Source organism: Antechinus flavipes, chromosome 3, assembly GCF_016432865.1.
Source record: "Antechinus flavipes isolate AdamAnt ecotype Samford, QLD, Australia chromosome 3, AdamAnt_v2, whole genome shotgun sequence".
Taxonomy (NCBI): domain Eukaryota; kingdom Metazoa; phylum Chordata; class Mammalia; order Dasyuromorphia; family Dasyuridae; genus Antechinus; species Antechinus flavipes.
The window spans coordinates 10,399,460-10,417,927 of record NC_067400.1 but is presented as its reverse complement, the minus strand read 5'-3'; the positions used below and the strand labels follow the sequence as shown (position 1 = coordinate 10,417,927).

General features: G+C 48.0%; 1 protein-coding gene across 20 annotated transcripts in view; it reads right to left on the bottom strand.

Annotated features, from left to right (window-relative positions):
* Nucleotides 1–1,822: 1,822 nt before the first annotated feature.
* KIF1A (kinesin family member 1A) overlaps nt 1,823–18,468 on the bottom strand; it is a 173,200-nt gene continuing 156,554 nt past the window's right edge. For all 20 annotated transcript variants that reach the window (XM_051991717.1, XM_051991718.1, XM_051991721.1 and 17 more), the window contains 7 exons: nt 17,503–17,712; nt 16,397–16,474; nt 14,212–14,336; nt 12,485–12,637; nt 11,633–11,825; nt 8,337–8,455; nt 1,823–7,096 (listed from right to left, as the gene is read on the bottom strand). In XM_051991717.1, the coding sequence (XP_051847677.1) occupies nt 7,054–7,096; nt 8,337–8,455; nt 11,633–11,825; nt 12,485–12,637; nt 14,212–14,336; nt 16,397–16,474; nt 17,503–17,712 (921 nt within the window). In that variant the 3' untranslated portion in view covers nt 1,823–7,053. The remainder of the gene's footprint in view (nt 7,097–8,336; nt 8,456–11,632; nt 11,826–12,484; nt 12,638–14,211; nt 14,337–16,396; nt 16,475–17,502; nt 17,713–18,468) is intronic.

Here is an 18,468-nt window from a genome sequence, read left to right as displayed (position 1 = left end):
CAATTTCAGGTCCTTAATGTATTGCTCTTAACAGCCCCTTTGCCATGAGACAGAAAGGCCTTTTGAGTTTGTTTTTGCTTTTTTTTTTTTTTTTTAATATCTCCGCTTCTCAGAAAGCTCATGGTCTTTGTCCTTAAACCTCCTCTCTTGCAAACTTCCCTCTTCCTGTTGAAGGCCCCACTGTCCCCCCAGTGTCTCCGACTCACAAAGCTGAGCGTCATTCTTGATTCGTGCCTCTCTCGTATCCTCACCCTCACACCCAATGTGTTATTTCTGCCTTCTTGACATCTCTGGGCTTGATTCTCCCTTCTGGGCCGCCCTTAGCTCCACTTACATACTTCTAAGGCTTTGTCACTTGGTCACCGTTCAAGCCTCTTCTGCCTAAACTATCATCAAAGGGATCTTCCTACAGTTCTGGCTGATCCTACCACCTCCACTCAGCAGCTGGAACCCTCAGGACCAGCCAGTCAGCAGCCTGTCTTTTGAATGTTTGGCTTTTAAAGCCCTTCACACCCCTTCTCTCTCCTACTTTTGCAGTCTCCTTATTTTTACTTCCCCATCTGTCTATACATACGCAGCAAGATGGTGCAGTGGATTGAAAATTGAGCCTGAAGTCAGGAATATTTGAGGCAGACTCTTAACTGGCTGTGTGACACTGGGCAAGTCCCTTAATCCTGTTTTCCTCAGTTTCCTCATTTGTAAAATGAGCTGGGAAAGGAAATGGCAAATTTAGTATTTTTGTCAAGAAAGCTCCAGCTGGGGTCAGAAAGGGTCAGACACAACTGGAAAGTGACTGAAAAACAACTGCCTGTTCTAGTGAACACCACTGCTTGTCTTGCTGTGTATTACAGGGGGCTTTAACTGTGCCATTGGGCTAACTTTCTCATGCTTGGAATTGCCCCCTTTCCTCCTTTCTGCCTCCTGGCTTCCTTCAGTTCCAGGAGCACATTCTGTCTTTCCAGGTTTGCTCTTTGATTAATGCCTTCCCTCTGAGATTGCTTCTCATTTATACCTTGTATGATCTTGTCTCCCATTAACATTATGCCCTGAATAAAAAAAATTATCACGGCCACCTCCCTTCCCTCCTTGCCATTAGAACTGGGAGAACCGAGTCAGGAAAATCCTTAGTGCTCTGGTCACCTTCACATCTCATTGTGTCATAAACTCCAGGTGCATTATTTTGGGTGATTCCCCCTCCGTTTGAGTATTGTCCCTCGTCTCGCTGTTTCCTGCCCTCAAACTTTTTTTGACTTTTTTCTTACCCTTATTTTCTTTATATGTCCTAGGGCTCAGAACCATGTCCCTGGCATCACATCAGCCCTTAAATAATGCTTAATCACATATTGTGTTTGTTCTTTTTCAAAGGGGATCTAGAAGGTGATGCAAGGCAAGTGAATTGGATTTAATGAGGGTGGGCTCTGTGCAAGGTCACTTTCCTCACTTTCTCTTCTGGAGCCTTTTGGATCCAATGGCCAGATATTAGATCAGGATGCCTGGGGATGGCCCCCTACCTCTTAATAGATGATCCATATATACAACGGCTACCATAATCTACACAAAACCAACTAGTGGACCTTCTTCTGGAGAAAAGATGACAGAGAAAGGACATTTTCTTAGTTGAAAGAGAACACGTCACAGGGTGTGGGATGGAGTGGGCAGAGCAGAGAATTGTTTTTTAATCCCATTTACGTAACCGTTGCCCTTTGTCATAGGGGACGATTTAACAAAAATAGTGTCATATTTTGGGAAAAGATGAATATTAAAAAAAGGCATTGAGAAAACTTTAAAAAATATACAAACAAAAAAAGCCCAGAGCCACAGGTCCAGTATTTGCATAAATGCCACATTTATTTCTTAACTGAACAATGCCTTGAGTGTACACAAACAGTTTAAGACCCTATATTTCAACACTCATAGTTTAAGACATCAATAAAACTAGACTCATTACTTGAGTATTGTTGTTATTATACAGTGGTGCCCACAGCAATCACATATATACAAAGCAAGAGAAATGGTCTCCCAGCGCATGGGGGATGGCGTCACAGGAAGAACTCATTTGGACAAACTAATTTATGGAAGCACAGGCAAAAAAAAAACAAAAAAAAACTCCAAAGGAACCACACCTCCCTTCATTTGTACAGCAAAGCCTCTCAGCAAATGACCCCTCCTGAAGAAAGACAGTTTCCTTCCCTAGCTTGGCAGTCCGCAGATCAAGAGAGAGCGCGGGAGGACTGGTTGACCATTGCTTTCTCTTGGCTCGATAGCATCCCAACCTTCAACACGGCCGTCATTAGGACAGGTCAGGAGGGCCTCCGAGAGCTTCTCAGCAACTTGTTTTGGCTTGGAGCCTCTTGAGAAAGCATCACCCCTAAAGTGTCCCGGGACTCGTAGGTCCCGCAGGATTCTATTTCATCTTTTGTGTAAGCACCCAGGTGATGGTTCTAGCGGTTAAGTCTTTACCAAAAACATCATTACACGGTGATGGGCTCTTCCGAAGAAGAGCTTGGAATCAATGAGCTATTGACAGACATCTCATGCACGGTCATAGAGACCAGTCGAACAAACAGTGGGAAGACACCAAAGAGCGTTTTCTATAGTTCATCTCCCATAGATTCCTATTTGGTCTCAGTCTGGTCTAAAGTCATGGTCAATCTGTATACAAGGATTTTCTTTCCTGGTCACGGTCATCTCAAGGAAACGCTATTACTCTTTTGAGAAAAAGTCATGCTGTTGTTTTGTGTTTCGTTGCCAGATCAGGTCTATCTCGTGACTTCATGACATCGGGTCTGCCTTGCCTTGACCCTATGTGGTGAGAGGTGCTGGAGAATTAATCAATCATTAATTCTCACTTAAAATCCTTCTCGATAGTGAAGGGTTTTCCTTGTAAATGGGTTGCTACTAGATGGTGAGCCTTGTTAAAACAATGTAAACCTGTGTCTCATGTTTACAGTTTATGAATTCTTCCTCATCTTCATCTCTTCAACAATCGCTAGGGTTTCTTTGCAACTATCTAAAGGAAAAAAATCTACCTGGAAATTTGATTCCCGGACCCTAACACTAATAGTAGCAAGATTGTGATTCTGCTGCTGGGGAGAAATGTTGCGGGATACCCAAAGGCAAACGAGTTTCAGAATCCTAGTGATTCCCAGGCTGGGATCAGACCACAGAGGCAGCTGTCGTATAAGTCGAGATCTACCTAATTGCTGGATTTCAGATCTTTTTGATGTTTTGTAGGAAAATTCACATTAAACCTCAAAAAAGTTTATTGCATTTTTTTCTGGTCCCCCTCAGCTTGTTTCCCCCTCAATTATCCCTCCCCCAAATAACAAACAGTGTGCTCTGCAGGTTGGCTGGCCTCAGGCACAGGTCTGCTTCTCATTTGAGAGGGAGGAAGAAGATCCTTCCCAGACCATGTTCTTCAGGATGGCTGACCTGACAACATGGCCCTGAACAGCTTTGATGGCTGTCACCTTCCCCTAAGGGAGTACCCTTCCTCCCTAGAAAGCCGGAACTCTTGGAGGACTCAATGCTTACATCAACTTTAGACATCCTTTCTTACTTTTCCTGGTATAGATCGAAAAACAACAATAGGCACTTGCAGAAAAAGAGCTTTTAGGTCTTTCTACCAAGTCAGAAAAGCTAACTAGTAACTTCACTAGGAGAAATCTTTTAATTAGATTTGAAGGGAGGAAAATGCAAAACATTTTCCAAAAGACCCTTGGTTCCAATTCAGGTTGAAGAAATCTGGACTTCCAAAGAAGAACTGAACTCTAACAGCGTCATCAAAGTGGTCTGAAACGCAGCCTGGGCTAGCTAGGGAGAAGCTTCCGGCTCTTTGTAATTTTTAGAGACTGGGGTTTCGCAGGGCTTTGTGTGTGAGTGTTAAATTTTCCACTCCAGTCATCAGGCTGTCATGAAATACATGAAGATCCCTGTCATAATTCTAGCCTCAAATCATATTTTTAGGGGCTGACATTTGCTCAAAATTCAGCATCCTGAAAGGATTTGGCTCCTCTCTCCTGTATATCTTAGGAAAGACACTGGGGGCATTGAAATAACTTTTCAGAGGGAAAGTCTAAATAGAATCTTCCCTTGATCATATCATGCTAGAAGGCCAAGGGTGTCCTATGTATTTTTGGAGGTAGAACAAAAAAACCCAATCTTATAGCTTCTTGTAAAAGAACAGAGGACACCTTTTACTTGACTCTGTGTAGAAGGTGGGTGGTTTAAATGGCCATCAAGTTGTAATGTAGATTTGACGATGGATAGTGACCATGATAGGACAAAAATGGATGTGGTTGGAGAAGACCAGGAGGAAAAATCAGTGCCAGCCAGTTGGGAAATGTGACTGAGGGCCTGTGGGACAAGTCCCACTGAAACAGAATGATGCCCTGGTCTGAACAGTTGTCCCAAGAACAATTAAAAAGGAAAGGAGAGGAGCAGGAAACTATCCACTAGAGAGTGGGATCTTTGAGATATCACAATATCCCACTGTCGTGAGAAATGGGGCAAAGCTGAGCATGACTCTGAAATCTTGGCCCTGGGACGAACAAATATGGTAGAGGGGTGGCCGAGGAGAGGGAGTCTGGAGCTCTGGGGGCCCGTTGAAGTTTCCGGAGATTGGCTTTCTAGGTTTTCACGAGCCCATCCTCTCCCTTATCCAAAGAAAAATGCATAGATAGCTCAGTTTGGGATTCATAACATCCCCCCCACCACCAAGGGGATGAGAAAGGGACGGTGAAAAGCAAGGGTAGCCAGGGTGTGCAAATCAGGGTGGGCTGTGATCTGGTCGAGTCCTGTGGGTACTCGATAAGGGCCGTAGAGATACCTCTCTGGACAGTTGCTGCTCTGAAAGGGGATGAGTGGAGAGGTCTAGTTAAAACTCCCATGACTGGGGAACATACCAACGGCAGCTGCGAACAACAGTCTGAAAACATTCATCTTAATTTCACCAAAAAGTTGGAAACATGACAGTCAACTGGGCAGACCCCGAACTTCAAGGGCGTCACCGATAAGGAAACTACTGCTTCCGAGGGAACTTCTCGTCTTGGGAACACGGTTTGGCTAGCCACGGAATTCTGGGCTTCTTTGGTTAGCCGGACTCTTTGGACCAGATAAACTAGCTGGGGATTCGCAGGAGCAAAGGGTTAAAATTCGTGTTATTTGGGGCAGAGGACAAAAAGAAACTCTCTTCACATATAAAAATAAAACTCAATCTCTGGCAAACATGACACCATCCCATCCCCACCCCACCCTTGCTCATCAACCAGTCATCCTCTCATTGAATTCACACAGCCTTCTCACCACATGGGGGAAGGATCAAACCCTGTCCAAAATAGGTAGCGAGATCGAGCCCTGGGCTTCAAGACACGACGAGGACTTCTTGGGCTGAGGGGGACTTGCTGATTTAGTCCGAGATTCTGGACGGGTCCTCGAGCCTCTACCCTGATTCTAGTATGTGTCCCCTAGTGGCCTTCCTAGTTCTCAACCGTCCAAATGACCTCGTGCCCAGCAGTTCGGATTAGAGTCCTACCGGTCAACAAAGAGCAGACTCCCAGAAAGGGGACATTGGGTCCCCAGGGATTCCACTATCCAGGGCGTCACCGGGTCCTTCCCCGCCGTTTTCTTTGCACTTGCCTCTATAGGAGGGTCTCTAAGATCCACATGGATCTCATGAGCTGGGGTGGGGTGGAGAGAATGGTCAAGGATTGACCCTTCCCAATAACTTCGCATGGGTATCGAACCTAACAGGCAGGGGAGCCCAGACAGAGCACCTGGGCCTTTTCTGTGCTAGTGCCTCTTGGATATTACTTTGTAAACTGGCCGCCTCACTCTTTCCAGATCCTAGTTCATCCCTTTCTCTGGCATTACAGCTGCAGACTTAGAAATGTCAATCCAACAAACATTTATTGAGCACCTACTGTGTGCAAGGCACACTATCTATCTCGTCATACCTCACGGGGCAGAAATCGTGATGAAAAGCATGGGATTCCTACTTCCCACCTGAGGAGCAACTCTCTCTCATCCAATACGCCGGTCGGGCTTCGAGAAGCGAGCAAAGGGATTCACTTGCCCCCGAACCAGCCATGCAGTGCACACACATAAACCCACATACGAGGGAAAGGCAAAACCATTTGAAAAAGTGCTTTGTCTCCGACCAGTGACTCAGGGACGGGGATGTGTGGAAGTCTGTGTGCTGAGCACGGGGGCTCCCGGGGCCGGGGGTGCGTCCAGAAATAGCCTCCTCTGCACTTTGGTTTGGGTTAGGTTCTGGGGAGAGGGAGAAGGGAAAGGTCCTGGAGAGGGGGAGTGAATGTCCAATGCTGACCCGCTGACGTGCCCCAGCCAGCTCCAGGTCTGCCTATGACCGAGAATGCCCCAAACTCTACGGGGTCACGGGAGTTTTGAATGGGATGAAAATGATGCTCTGATGGTTGTTCATTTCCCAGAACTCCCTCTCTGACCTGCCTCAGTGAGGACCGCTGCCCAGTTTTCTGGAGCACCATAGACCGAGAAATGACAACTGGAATCAACCCAAATCAATGGTCCTAGGGGAAGGTGTCAGAAAGGAATGGTTCCTAAATATAACCAGGGCTAATCTTAAAACCTTGCCAATTCCGGGTATTTTAATAATGGATCCATCTATCCTTTAAAAGAAATTCTGATTGGCAGCAGAAACGCCTGACTGTGACCTCGGACCCTTTGAACATGCTCCAGCTCTCTCCCCGAGAGCTTGCTCAGATGGGAGTAAAACAATGCTAGCTTCTGCTGACGAGCAGTGTAGACCGGGGACGGGGGGCCACCCGACGAAGGAAAGAGTGGGAGATGGTGTGCGCCCGAGGCGGTCAGGCCAGACGGGGCAGCTGAGCGGCTACCACGAGAAGGGGTTTCCGGGGGCAAGGGGAAGACTGTCGGCGGGCCGGTGGAAGGGCGGGTGGTCAGGGCCGTCAGACAGATCTAAGGGAGGGACGTGGGGAGAGGGCGGAGGGTCGGGAAGGGCTCTCCTACTGGACCCGACGCGGTTGGCAAAGAGACGGTGGTAGAGACGTGGGCTCAGATTCTCATCTGCGCTGTTCTCCTTCGGGAGAGTTTGGATCTGTTTCAAAAGCCAAGAAGGAAAGGGAGTCAGTAGATTGTGAGAACAGGCATGAGATGGGGATGGAGTGGATGGAGAGCTGGCCCGGGAGCTGGGAAAACCCGCTTCCCAATGCGGCCGCTGGTCTGCTCCAGAACCCGCTGATGCCGTTCTCCAACACAGTGCTAACCGGGCTCAGCTCCCGCTGCCCAGGGCGCTTTTTCGCTTCCTCCGCCGGTGACTGTCTCAGGCTAGCAAGGGCTCCCACCTCGTCTGCCACCTTTTCCAATGGGTGAGTTCCTCCCCAGAGCCAGAACCCCCTGCCCCAGGCAAGCTCTCGCCCGGACCCCCCTCCAGGGGTAGGTCTCGGACCCACACTTTTATCCTGCAGGTTCTCCCTGTTGCCTTCTAGCTTCCTGTCCTGTATCGTCTCGTACCTTTAGAGCGAAATCTCTTTGTAAAAAGGAACCATCTTTGCTCAGGCTTTAGCCCGTGTCCGGCACACCGTACATTTAACAAATCCTTCATCTACATGTTCTCATCCCGGCATTTCCCTAGCCGTCTCCCAGGAGCCGGGAATCCTGGGACTTTCACATGGGAAGGTTCAGGCCACACCCGAAGGGCATCCCAACCGTAATTTGCCGGGCAAGAGGTTTCTAGCCAGTCTTGTTTCCCCTTGCCTGCCTCTGGACTGAAGACTGGTGAACTCTTCCAGGACTAGTAACGCTGGGGCAGTTCTCTTAGATAGTGCTGGGAGGGGCAGCTTGGGGGCCTGTCAAGGATCAAAGACTGAACTGGCAGGAAGCTTGAGTTCTGACGCTGACACCAGCTGTGACCCTGAGCCGCCCATTCCGCTCAGTGCCCCGGGGCACTTGTATAGAAGTGGCAGAGGGGGGCAGTGAGGGGCCTGTGGCGCACAGAGAGCCGCACCTGGGGGCAGCAAGGCTCGTCTTCCTGAGGTCAAAATCCAGCCTTAGACCTTCCTAGCTGGGGGACCCTACGCACTCACTTCCCCCTGTTTGTCTCAGTTTCCTCATCTGGAAAGTGAACTGGAGAAGGGGAGGGCACTGCCCCAGTATCTTTGCCAAGAAAACCCCAAATGGAGTCCCAGAGAGGCAGACGTGATGTGAACAAGTGGTGCAGGAAGTTTTCATACAAGTTACAGAGCCCGTCTTCCTTCTTTCCCTACTGGCATTCTATAGTTAAAAAATAAAATACACCCCCCCACACACACACACTCACACACCCCCCCACCCCTTACCTTATGGTTCCAGCCAAGAGAGGGTTGAATGCGTACAGCCAGTCATGCATGTCCTTGTCACTGTTTGCCTGCAGCAGGATGCCCCGGTGCTCAGTGCACACGGCAAATGTATTGGGAGTCTGGGACGGAAAAGAATCAGGAGGTTAGGGCAGCGTTTCCAGGGTGATGTTCTCGCAAGCGTCCATCCCAAAACAAAGTGAAAAAACCGCAATAACAAGAAAATTCAGAGCTTCAATCTCCAAGTCACCATTATGTTGCTATGATGACGGCGGTTCTATAGCTCCTTGCACACAGGGCCCTCTGCAAAGGCAGGTTTGGAGGAACAAGCACAATGCCCGGCTCCGGGCTGAGGGGCGGGTGGTTGACACAGAGTAGACACACAGGAGACTTGTCTTGTCTGTGTCATGGACCTTTTTGGCAGGTGGTGAACCCCAGAGACCCTTTCTAAGAAGAGTGTTTTTAAATGCATAAGATAGAAAGTACTGCAAAGGAAGCCGATTATATTGAAATACTGTTTTCTATCTATATCCATCTATCCATCCATCCATCCAACTATCCATCTACCTATCGATCTATCTTTCCTTCCATCTATCAACCTCTTTCTATCATCTATCTATCCATCTACCTATCTACCTCTATCTCTATATATTTATCTATTTATCCATCCATCAAGCTATCTTATAAAGAGCTTATCCCTCTATCTGTTCATCTATTTATCTATTTATCTCTATCCATCTACCTCTCTCTCTCTGTCTCTCTGTCTGTCTCTGTCTCTCCCCCTCCATCTATCATCTCTGTCTCCCTGCCTATCTCTTTCCATCCATCCATCTATCTACCCATCCATTTCTTTCTCTGTGCCTATCCATCAGTTTTTCTAGCTATCCATCCATCCATCCATCTATCCAGAAAGCAAGTTCATAGAGTCCAAGGTAAGTAGTCCTGAAATAGGGAGTTGCCCCCACCCCCTTCTGTAGCCCCAAACCTCCCACTGCAGCACCCTAGCCTGTTCTGGCCTATTCCACAGCACATTCTATACTTGGCATGGATCTCCTGACTCCTGCCCTTTCCCCATTTCACAAAGGAATGGAAACAAGGAGGGAAAGGAATTTCCCTCTTTCACTGGAATGGTTTGATTTAAGCTCCCCCTCTGCATACTTAGTACTGAGATGCAGAAGTGGGTAGGGAGGAGAACATTGCCTCAAACTGCTAAGATGAAGAAGTGGGTAGGGAGGAGAACATTGCCTCATACTGCTAAGATGAAGAAGTGGGTAGGGAGGAGAACATTGCCTCATACTAAGAAGCAGTTCAAGACAGGGTCATTTGATGGTCGGGAGGGCCTCTCCACCCTTGGGTCCAATCACTCCTTTACCCTTTTCAATTGATGGCAAAGGATACCATAGAGTCTGTAGCACCATGGAAGGAGTGTCTAACCCTGCGTTCACAGAACTCCAGAATCTCAGAGCTAAAAGAGACTCCCAAGACTGTCTTATCTAGCCCGTCTGTGGAAGAACAGCCCTTCTTTGTCCTGCCCCAGGAGTAGCCATCCGGCCTCCTGAAGTGGCCCAGTTCTCTCTTGGGCAGTCCTGTTAGCAAGGTTCTCAGTCTGAATTTGCCCCCTTGTGCCTTCCCCTCCTTCTTCCTGGTTCTGCTTTCTGGGGTCATGCAGAAGATGTCTGTGGTGTTCGAGGATGTAAGTCCTTAGAGACCAAGTCTCCTGTATCTCAGATGCTGTGTGTGGAAAGAGGCTCTTGGGGAGCAGGTGATGACTATGAAACAACTATGTTCTCCTCCTCATGCCACGAGTCTTCCCCTCCAGGGATGTCCACCCCCTAGCCTTCCCCTCAGTGCCTCTGCTATCAGCATTCCTTCTCCCACATTAGAGACACAGCTGAAGCAGTGAACAGGGTCAGAGATTTTCCTCGGCATTGGTACATTCCCAATTCTCCAATCCCCTGCTCTCCTCCAAAGGTGATTCTTGGTTTTTCTTGGGCTGAATTACTTAGAAATATGGGGAAAGCCAGAAGTGTGCTGTGGGGCCAGCTGCTAGTGAACAATGTCCTGGCCAACAAGTGGAGAATGGGAGAGAGAGGGACTGGACTGGAGTTACCTGGAAGGATTTTCTAGAGCTCAAAGAAGTCTCCCCTTCATTCCTCTTCTCTTACCAAATTGATCTACACACTGTTCCCAAAGTCACCATATTCTTTCCTATCTCTTATGCATTAAAAACAAAATCTAGGTCCATAAAACAAGAAAGCCCTTCATGGAATCATTGAGATTTGGATCCATAGGTCAAGAAGGCCCTTCACAGAATCATTGACACTGGGGACCCATCGGTCAAGAAGATTCATACTCATAGGTCAAGAAGGTCCTTCACAGAAATATTGAGAGTTGGACCCATAGGTCAAGAAGGCCCTTCATGGAATTACTGAGATTCGGACCCATAGGTCAAGAAGGCCCTTCATGGAATCATTAACATTTGGAACCATAGGTCAAGAAGGCCCTTCATGGTATCATTAACATTTGGACCTATAGGTCAAGAAGGTCTTCCATGGAATCATTAACATTTGGAACCATAGGTCAAGAAGGCCCTTCAAGGAATTACTGAGATTTGGACCATAGGTCAAGAAGGCCCTTCATGGAATTACTGAGATTTGGACCCATAGGTCAAGAAGGTCCTTCATGGAATCATTAACATTTGGACCCATAGGTCAAGAAGGCCCTTCATGGAATCATTAACATTTGGACCCATAGGTCAAGAAAGCCCTTCAAGGAATTACTGAGATTTGGACCATAGGTCAAGAAGGCCCTTTATGCAATCATTAACATTTGGACCCATAGGTCAAGAAGGTCCTTCACAGAATCACAGACTTCAGGGTTGGAAGGGCCCTCAGTGGGCAGCAATCCAATCTTTCCTGAAAGAATCTCCACTAAAACCCGGCCCACAAGTGGTCACGTGGCCTCTGCTTGAAGGTCTCCAAGGGGGATCCCGCCACCTCCCCAGGCTATTCCACACCACAATTGCTCTCACTGTGAGGACCAGGGCAGAAGAAAGAACCCTGACAAGGAGTGAAGCAGGCTGAGTCTTAGCCCGGCTTTACCACCAAGAAGCAGATTGCAGCTAGGCGAGTCTCCTTCCAGCTCAACCCCTCAGCAGCATCCTCCCTGGAATGGGTGGGGAGGGCGAGCCAGGAACCTCCCTGACTCTGCTGGGGAGCTTCGGTGCTCTCTGCTCTCACGGAGGCATCCCCCACCCCTCCCTCATTCCCAGCGGCCCCTACTCCTCCCAGACCGGTTACCTTGAGCATGGCCTGCTGGTCCTCACTGTATTCCACCTGGGCAGTGGAGAGGTTGAGAATGAACCTCTCCACGGAGTCCTTGTCACTGTTGTACATGTAAGCATAGGGGCGCCTCACCACCACAAAGCGCTTGGCCCATCCTGTCGTCTTGGGTTCCAGAAAGTGGAGGTAGCCCTTCTTGGAGACGATGGGGCTGAGGAAGAGGGAGAGGAAAAGGCTTTGCTCCTTGGGCAGTTAGAGAAGATGCAAGGGGAGCATTCTAAAAAAGGAATCTGGGGAGATTCACCCATCATTTCCCTGTCCCTGAGGACCCAACTTCTCCAGGACCTTCAGTCTCTCCAGATTCAGGCCGTCACAAGCCATCCCAAAGAGAATGGAGCTATCCCTGGTGCTGCTACTGACTAGTATGATCTCCACTCGGCCCAGGTCCTGAAAGAACCTCAACGAAGGACACTCTGAGAAGGGTCAGATGCTTTGCGAGAGCTGAAAATCTGGCCCATGCCTTGGAAGCCTCCTCCTCTGGCCACAGAGGCTGGCAAGGGTTCAAGAAACCAGACTTCTTTGGGTGGGTTTGTTTGAAATGTCACTTTTTCTGAAAAGATCTTGTCACTTTCTCGTGTCACCATGCTCTGAAGCCATCTGACACTCTCCAGCCTTCACCCATCATATCTAGAAGCACGTGGGGAAGACTCAGCTCCTCGGAGCTCTCCCTGGAATTGTGCTCTTTGCCCAGGGGTTTCAGTGCTTGCACCTGGGATGGGGGAGGGGGGCTGGGAATCTCCTGTAACAGGAGGAGAACAGGTCCATCCCTTTTACACCTGCCTACTCTCACCACACCAGAGGCCTCCATACCTGACCCGGATCTCTTGTATGTCCGGTACCAGCAAACGCTGGGGCTCCTTCTCTGCTTCCGGCCCACCGACGGGAGAAGGAGATTTTTTCTGCTCTCCCTCCAGCACTGGCTCCAGTTCGGGGCTGACTGGTCGGGAGCAGGGTGGGGGGTTCCTGAGAGGAAAAACAAGGACCATTTCATTAGGCAGCATGGTCCAGTGAAAGCCTGCATGACCTGGAGTCAGGATGGCCCTGGATTTAAATTCTACCTTTGAACCTTACTAGTGACGTAACACGGGGTAAGTCCCTTCACTCTTATCTATAAGACAGGGAGAAAATGATCTGGCCTGGCTTCCTCACAGGGTTATCGTGGAGAGTTGGTAAGTGTTAAAGCATCCAGAGGCAGGGCTGCACAGTGCAGGGAGCTGGCTTGGGAGCCAGGCAGACTGTGAGTCAGGAAGGTCCGGGTTAGAGTTCTGACCCAGGTACCGAATGTCTCCGTGACTGCAGGGAAGCTATTTAACCTGCTGGGATTTCGGTTTTCTTCTCTGTAAAATGGGATACCTCACAAGGTATGAGATACATAAAGTATATTGCGAGAACGGGGTTTAGTCTTAATATTATTATTGTTATTGCTATTATTGTGCTGGCCGTATGATCTTGTTGACTTAATGATCTCGTTGACTCTTTATACATACTGGCCGTGTGATTCTGGCAAGGAACTGACTCTCTTAATGATCTCATTGACTCTGTGATTATAAATTGCAGAGAAAGGACCAACCTGCCTTAGTGGAGAGAGTTTCCTCCCCTGGGAGGCCCCATCCCAGTGAGGTTTCAGATTGAATGTCTATCCTTCTCCTAAAGGGGCTCACATTGCCCTTCCAAGCTTATCAGATGGAGCACAGGAAAGTTACTGGGAACACTCCCTGCTCACCTCAGACTTGCCAGATCCCAGGCTTCCTTCAAGCTCATGTGGCAACTTCTGTGAAGATCCTTCCAAGATTCCCTCTGCTATTAATACTGCCTCCCTTCTCCTCAAAGGAGCATGTCTATACTTAGTCCTGGGTTCCCACCAGTAGAACATAAGCTCCTTAAGAAGAAGCCTCATTCCATTTTTGTCTTACTGTGTGCGGGCTGCCTAACACAGTGCCTGGTATACAGTAGGCACTTAATAAAGGCAGGCTGAATTGCATTCAATTTAACATAATGAAGAAGAGTCATGGCTTAGGAATTTACCGCCTAGGTAATCCCAAATGATCACTTGATAACATTACGGTAATGTGGAGGCATTCCAAAGAATGGGACTCTGGAGTCAAGTATAGATCTTGCTATTTCCTAAATTCTTAATTTCTCCTCTTTAAATTCTAATATTTTATTTTTTCATTTTTAATAATAGCTTTTTATTTGCAAAATACGTGCAAAGATAGTTTTCAACATTGATCCTTGCAAAATCTTGTGTTCCAAATTTTTCTCCCTCACTTCTCCCCACCCCTCTCCCTCAGAGAGCAAGCAATTCAGTATTAGGTCAAATGCGGGCAATTCTTCTAACTGTGTTTCCATATTTATCATGCTGCACAAGAAAAATCAGATCAAAAAGGGAAAAAGATTCCTCTTTAAATCCTAGGAGCTGGATCCAGTGGGATTCGGCGATGTTGCCCCCAGCCCAGATGAGCCACACATCCGGGGTCACTGAACATGTCTTGCTTTGGATGCCCCCTCTGGGGTTGGTCGCAGAGTATTTGGCTTACCTCAGGTCCGCAGCGGTGTACCGTCCTTCAACCAGGGATGGGCAGGTAGAGGATGGAGTAAGAGTAGCTGCGCTAAGGGGGGACATGGAAGGATCCCGCAGCAGAGTCACTGACATCTCTGAAAGCTGCAGGGGAGAAGAAAGGACAGGTGTATTCTTTCTCTAGCACCTGCTGCTCTCAACATCAGAGCACGACTCGGGAGCAGAGCTGGAATGGAGCAGCTCTTTGCTCTTTGGTCTTCATGGAACTCAGTGGATTAGGATTTCCAGTGTGGCACAAGCCCTGATCCAGTGACCTCAGACCACTGCTGACCTTTCAAGCCCAACATTCAGGACGTGTGCCCACAGCAGGCGGGTACTGATGAGCTGGAGAAGGAATTGGCGAACCACCCCAGTGTCTGCCAAAAACCCCACCTGGGGACACGAACTGCCGGACGTGACTGAACAACAGCAGCAACAAACACATTTGTTATCGAAAATACTAAGTATTAGGAATTATTGTTGGAATTAGGTTTCATTTCTTGCCTTTAAAAACATAATCATGGTACCCTCCCAGTAGAACTCAAGATCTGAGTTCAAATCCAGCCTCAAACATGTGAGACCCTGCGCAAGTAGTGAATAATTTCTCTCTTGTTACTTATACTTATGGATAAGCACTTGAGAACTGTTACAGAATGTTTCCGTATTTTAGACAGTGTATTCATGGTACTTGCCAATTTTTGACCAATTGCTGCCTGAAGCAGGTACCTTCACCAAGGGTGTCTCACGTAATTAAAATCGGCAGCTCCTGGCTTGATAGGATTTGAGAGAGACCAAAATGTTTTCAAGGGAAAAATTCCACTTCCATTTGCTTACTGTAGCCCACAAATTGGGTTCTGAAGAACCATGTTAGTGGAGTCCAAGTTCTAGCAGGTTCCACCCAATTGGGAAAGCCAATCAGAAGCCCGATGTTAGAATGTGTATGTTTTTGTTGTCCAAGGACCAGGTTAATTCAGAAGGTATCAACACCCTCTGATGATTGGGTCACTGGGTGATGACTCCTTATTTAGCCATGGCCACATATGATACCGCCTTCTGGGGTATAGAGGGACTTGGGTCTCACCTGGTAGAGGGAAGACCTCTAGTGAGGGAGTCACAGAAATTTTTACTTATGGAGAATTTGCAAACGTGATATAAATAGGTGTGTATTCTTGGGAATGTTAATTCAATGTGGACCATTACTGAGAATTTAAATGGACAGTAGCTCTCCGTCATTCTATTCTTGAAGTTTATCTAGACAATGGTTCTCTATCATCCTATTCTTGAAGTTATTTGGACATTAGTTCTCCGTCATTCTATTCTTGAAGTTTATCTGGACAATAGCTCTCTGTCATTCTATTCTTTTTTTCCTAATGATTTGATTTGATTTTTAAAAATAATTATAACTTTTTATTGACAGAACCTGTGCCTGGGTAATTTTTTACAACATTATCCCTTGCACTCACTTCTGTTCCGACTTTTCCCCTCCCCCAGATGTCAAGCAGTCCTATCCATGTTAAATATGTCACAGTATATCCTAGATACAATATATATCATTCTATTGTTGAAGTTTACCTGGACAATAGCTCTCTGTCATCCTATTTTTGAATAGTATCTTAGAGAAATCTTTGTGTCAGAAAGTGTCTCGTTAAGAGCTGTGATCACTGGAGTTTTGAGCTATGAGATTTTAGGCCAGCCACTTCCTCTGAGCTTCAGGTCCTTCATTTGTAAATTGGGGAGGGGGGATTTCTTTTTCCTTCCTTTCCAGTGCTTCCACTGGAGTCCCTCCAGGTGTAAATGGATGCCAGGGATAAACTGGCTTCACTTTGGGTGTGGAAGAGGAGCTGACCCGTTCACTGTCTCCCTGAACGGGCTCCTGGCACACAGGGTCTGGTTTATTATGACTTATTCCTCATCACCAAACCTGATAAAATGTAAGCCCTCCTAATGACATAAAGACAAAGTCCCATGATGGCAAGTGATCCAGAAACCAGCTTTAATTCACCAAGTAAAGGGGATTTTCTTTTCTAAAACTGTGTCGAAGCCACGGCTTCCCTTTGGAAAACCTTTAGCTGGGCTGCTCTGAGATGCATCAAGGGTTTCCCTGGGATGTGACGATGCCGCAGGATCCCAGGGAGGGACCATAGAATGGGGGCTCCCCATCTTACCTTGCTTTCACTGGCGCTGACACAGACGTGGCTGTGGGTGTACTCTCTGTTGAAGGTGTGCGTGAGCAGGCGGAGGCACTGGAAAGGGAGGAAAAAGAAAGTCCAGTAAATGACTGGTCCTCCTAGAAGAAGGCGCTGGTCCAAGGCAGAGTTTATGCAGAGTGGGGAACGTAGGTCATGGAATCACTGAACAGGGAATCTGGTTTGATGTGAGGCGAGACCTGGAACATCAGCTCCCCTGGTCACCTGGGGACTGGACACTTTGCTTCCTCTGGGGAAGATTTCCTTGGTCAAATTCCTTGCTCAGTTTCCCAGCCAAAAGTCTCTGTTTTCTCTGCCCCATCCACCCCAAATACAGATTGGAATCGATCATTTAGAGGCTCTCTTGGGGCCTTTTCCACTTCCTCAACCCCCCAGGATTCCATAAACAGAGGAAAACCGAATGGAGACTGAGGAAGGATGGGAGTCTGGATGCCACATCCCAGGAGGAGACAGTGGGTGCTGTTCTACACACCAGGGAGTGGAGGATATGGCTTCAGAGGGGACAGAATCAGCACAAGAGAACCACGCACTGCCCTCTCTGGGCCTTCGTTTCTCCCTTTGTACGTTGGAACGGCCGGGCCCGATGCTCGAGCTCTAAGGTCCCATCCAGCTCTCAGCCCTACGACCCCACAAAAAAGTACTGACGCTGAGCTGAGCGTTCGGACATAGCCAGACAGTAAGCTAGACTGGGGAGGAGCAGGAGTTACGGGGGAAGCTTTGGTCTTGGGTGGGGAGACGGAGAAGACAACGGAAAAAAGTGTTCTCGTCCGGCCGAAGGAGGAGGAAGCTCAAATGGGCATCTGCCTGGCGGCGACATGGAAATGTGCTGCCGAGTTACAGGCCGGACCAGATGTCTTCTAAGGGAGCTTCCTGTTCTAAAGATTAAACGGTTCCATTTCTAACAGGGAAGGAAGGAAGTACAGAAGGTGACCTTCCTATTCCTCAGCTTCACTGTGGGTGCTTCCTTCCCTTCAGTCAGATGAGTGAGGGGGATTCAAGGAGCACGATTAAGCGCCCTTGCCTCTGGCAGTCTGGAGAGCAAAGGGAAGGCTTGGAAACGGTACCTTGGCTGCCAGCTCCTTCTGCCGCTCACTGGGAATGTCCAGGGCCGCGGTGCGAGTCTCCGAGGTGCCGTCCGAGAGCGGAGAGGAAACGCAGGAAGCGCTGTGGGACTCGGAGTCCTCGCTGGAACAGGGGGACAAGGTCTCCAGGCCAGATCTCTGAGTTGTCTCCAACTTTTCACGTAGGAGGAGGTAATGCCTTGTTTTTTCAACCTTAAAAAAAAGAGTATTTTCCAGGTTGTCAGATAACCCTTCTCTGTACGTTTCTCTGTGAATTGACATCACATTCTGGGACTGAGATGTGGAGGGTAAGTCTTAGGCTCATTTTACAGATGGGCAAACTGAGGCACATTGAGTTAAAGTCTTAGGTCATTTGGCTAATGCAAAAGTAGCAAGACTGAGATTTCCTTCCTTTAAGAGAAAGCTGAGCACCATAGAAAAATAAGCTCCTCTCCTTTGGGATAATGTGAGTTAACTTTTTGTGCCTTCTGTTGGTTATTTATTTGTGACTGTCAGCGGATACCCAAGAACGATTGTGTTCCCGGAACACAAGAGCCAGGGGGCTTCAGGATGCAGCCGGGGCTGTGGGAGCCTTCAAGAACTGCCCCACTTACCTCTCAAGGCTGCTCCATGGAGAGGCTTCCAGGGAGGCAGAAAGTGAATGCACTTGAACTCTGGAGAGCTGATGGTTCAGATCTTTGATCCTTCCTCAGCTCAAGGGTCTCCTTTGAAAGGAGGCACCTTCTGGTCACCCCAGGTGCTCGTGACTTCCTCTCTGACTTAAATCAATTTGGTCGGTATCTTGTACATATCTCGTAATGAGTAATAGATAGAATGGAACCTTCTTGGAACAGGGATTGGCTCATTTTTGCCCAGATAAACCCAATGCCCTACACAACTCTAGGAACACAGTAGGTGATTAATAAATGCTTATTGGCTGATTGTGCAACTTTGGGTATATCCAATCAA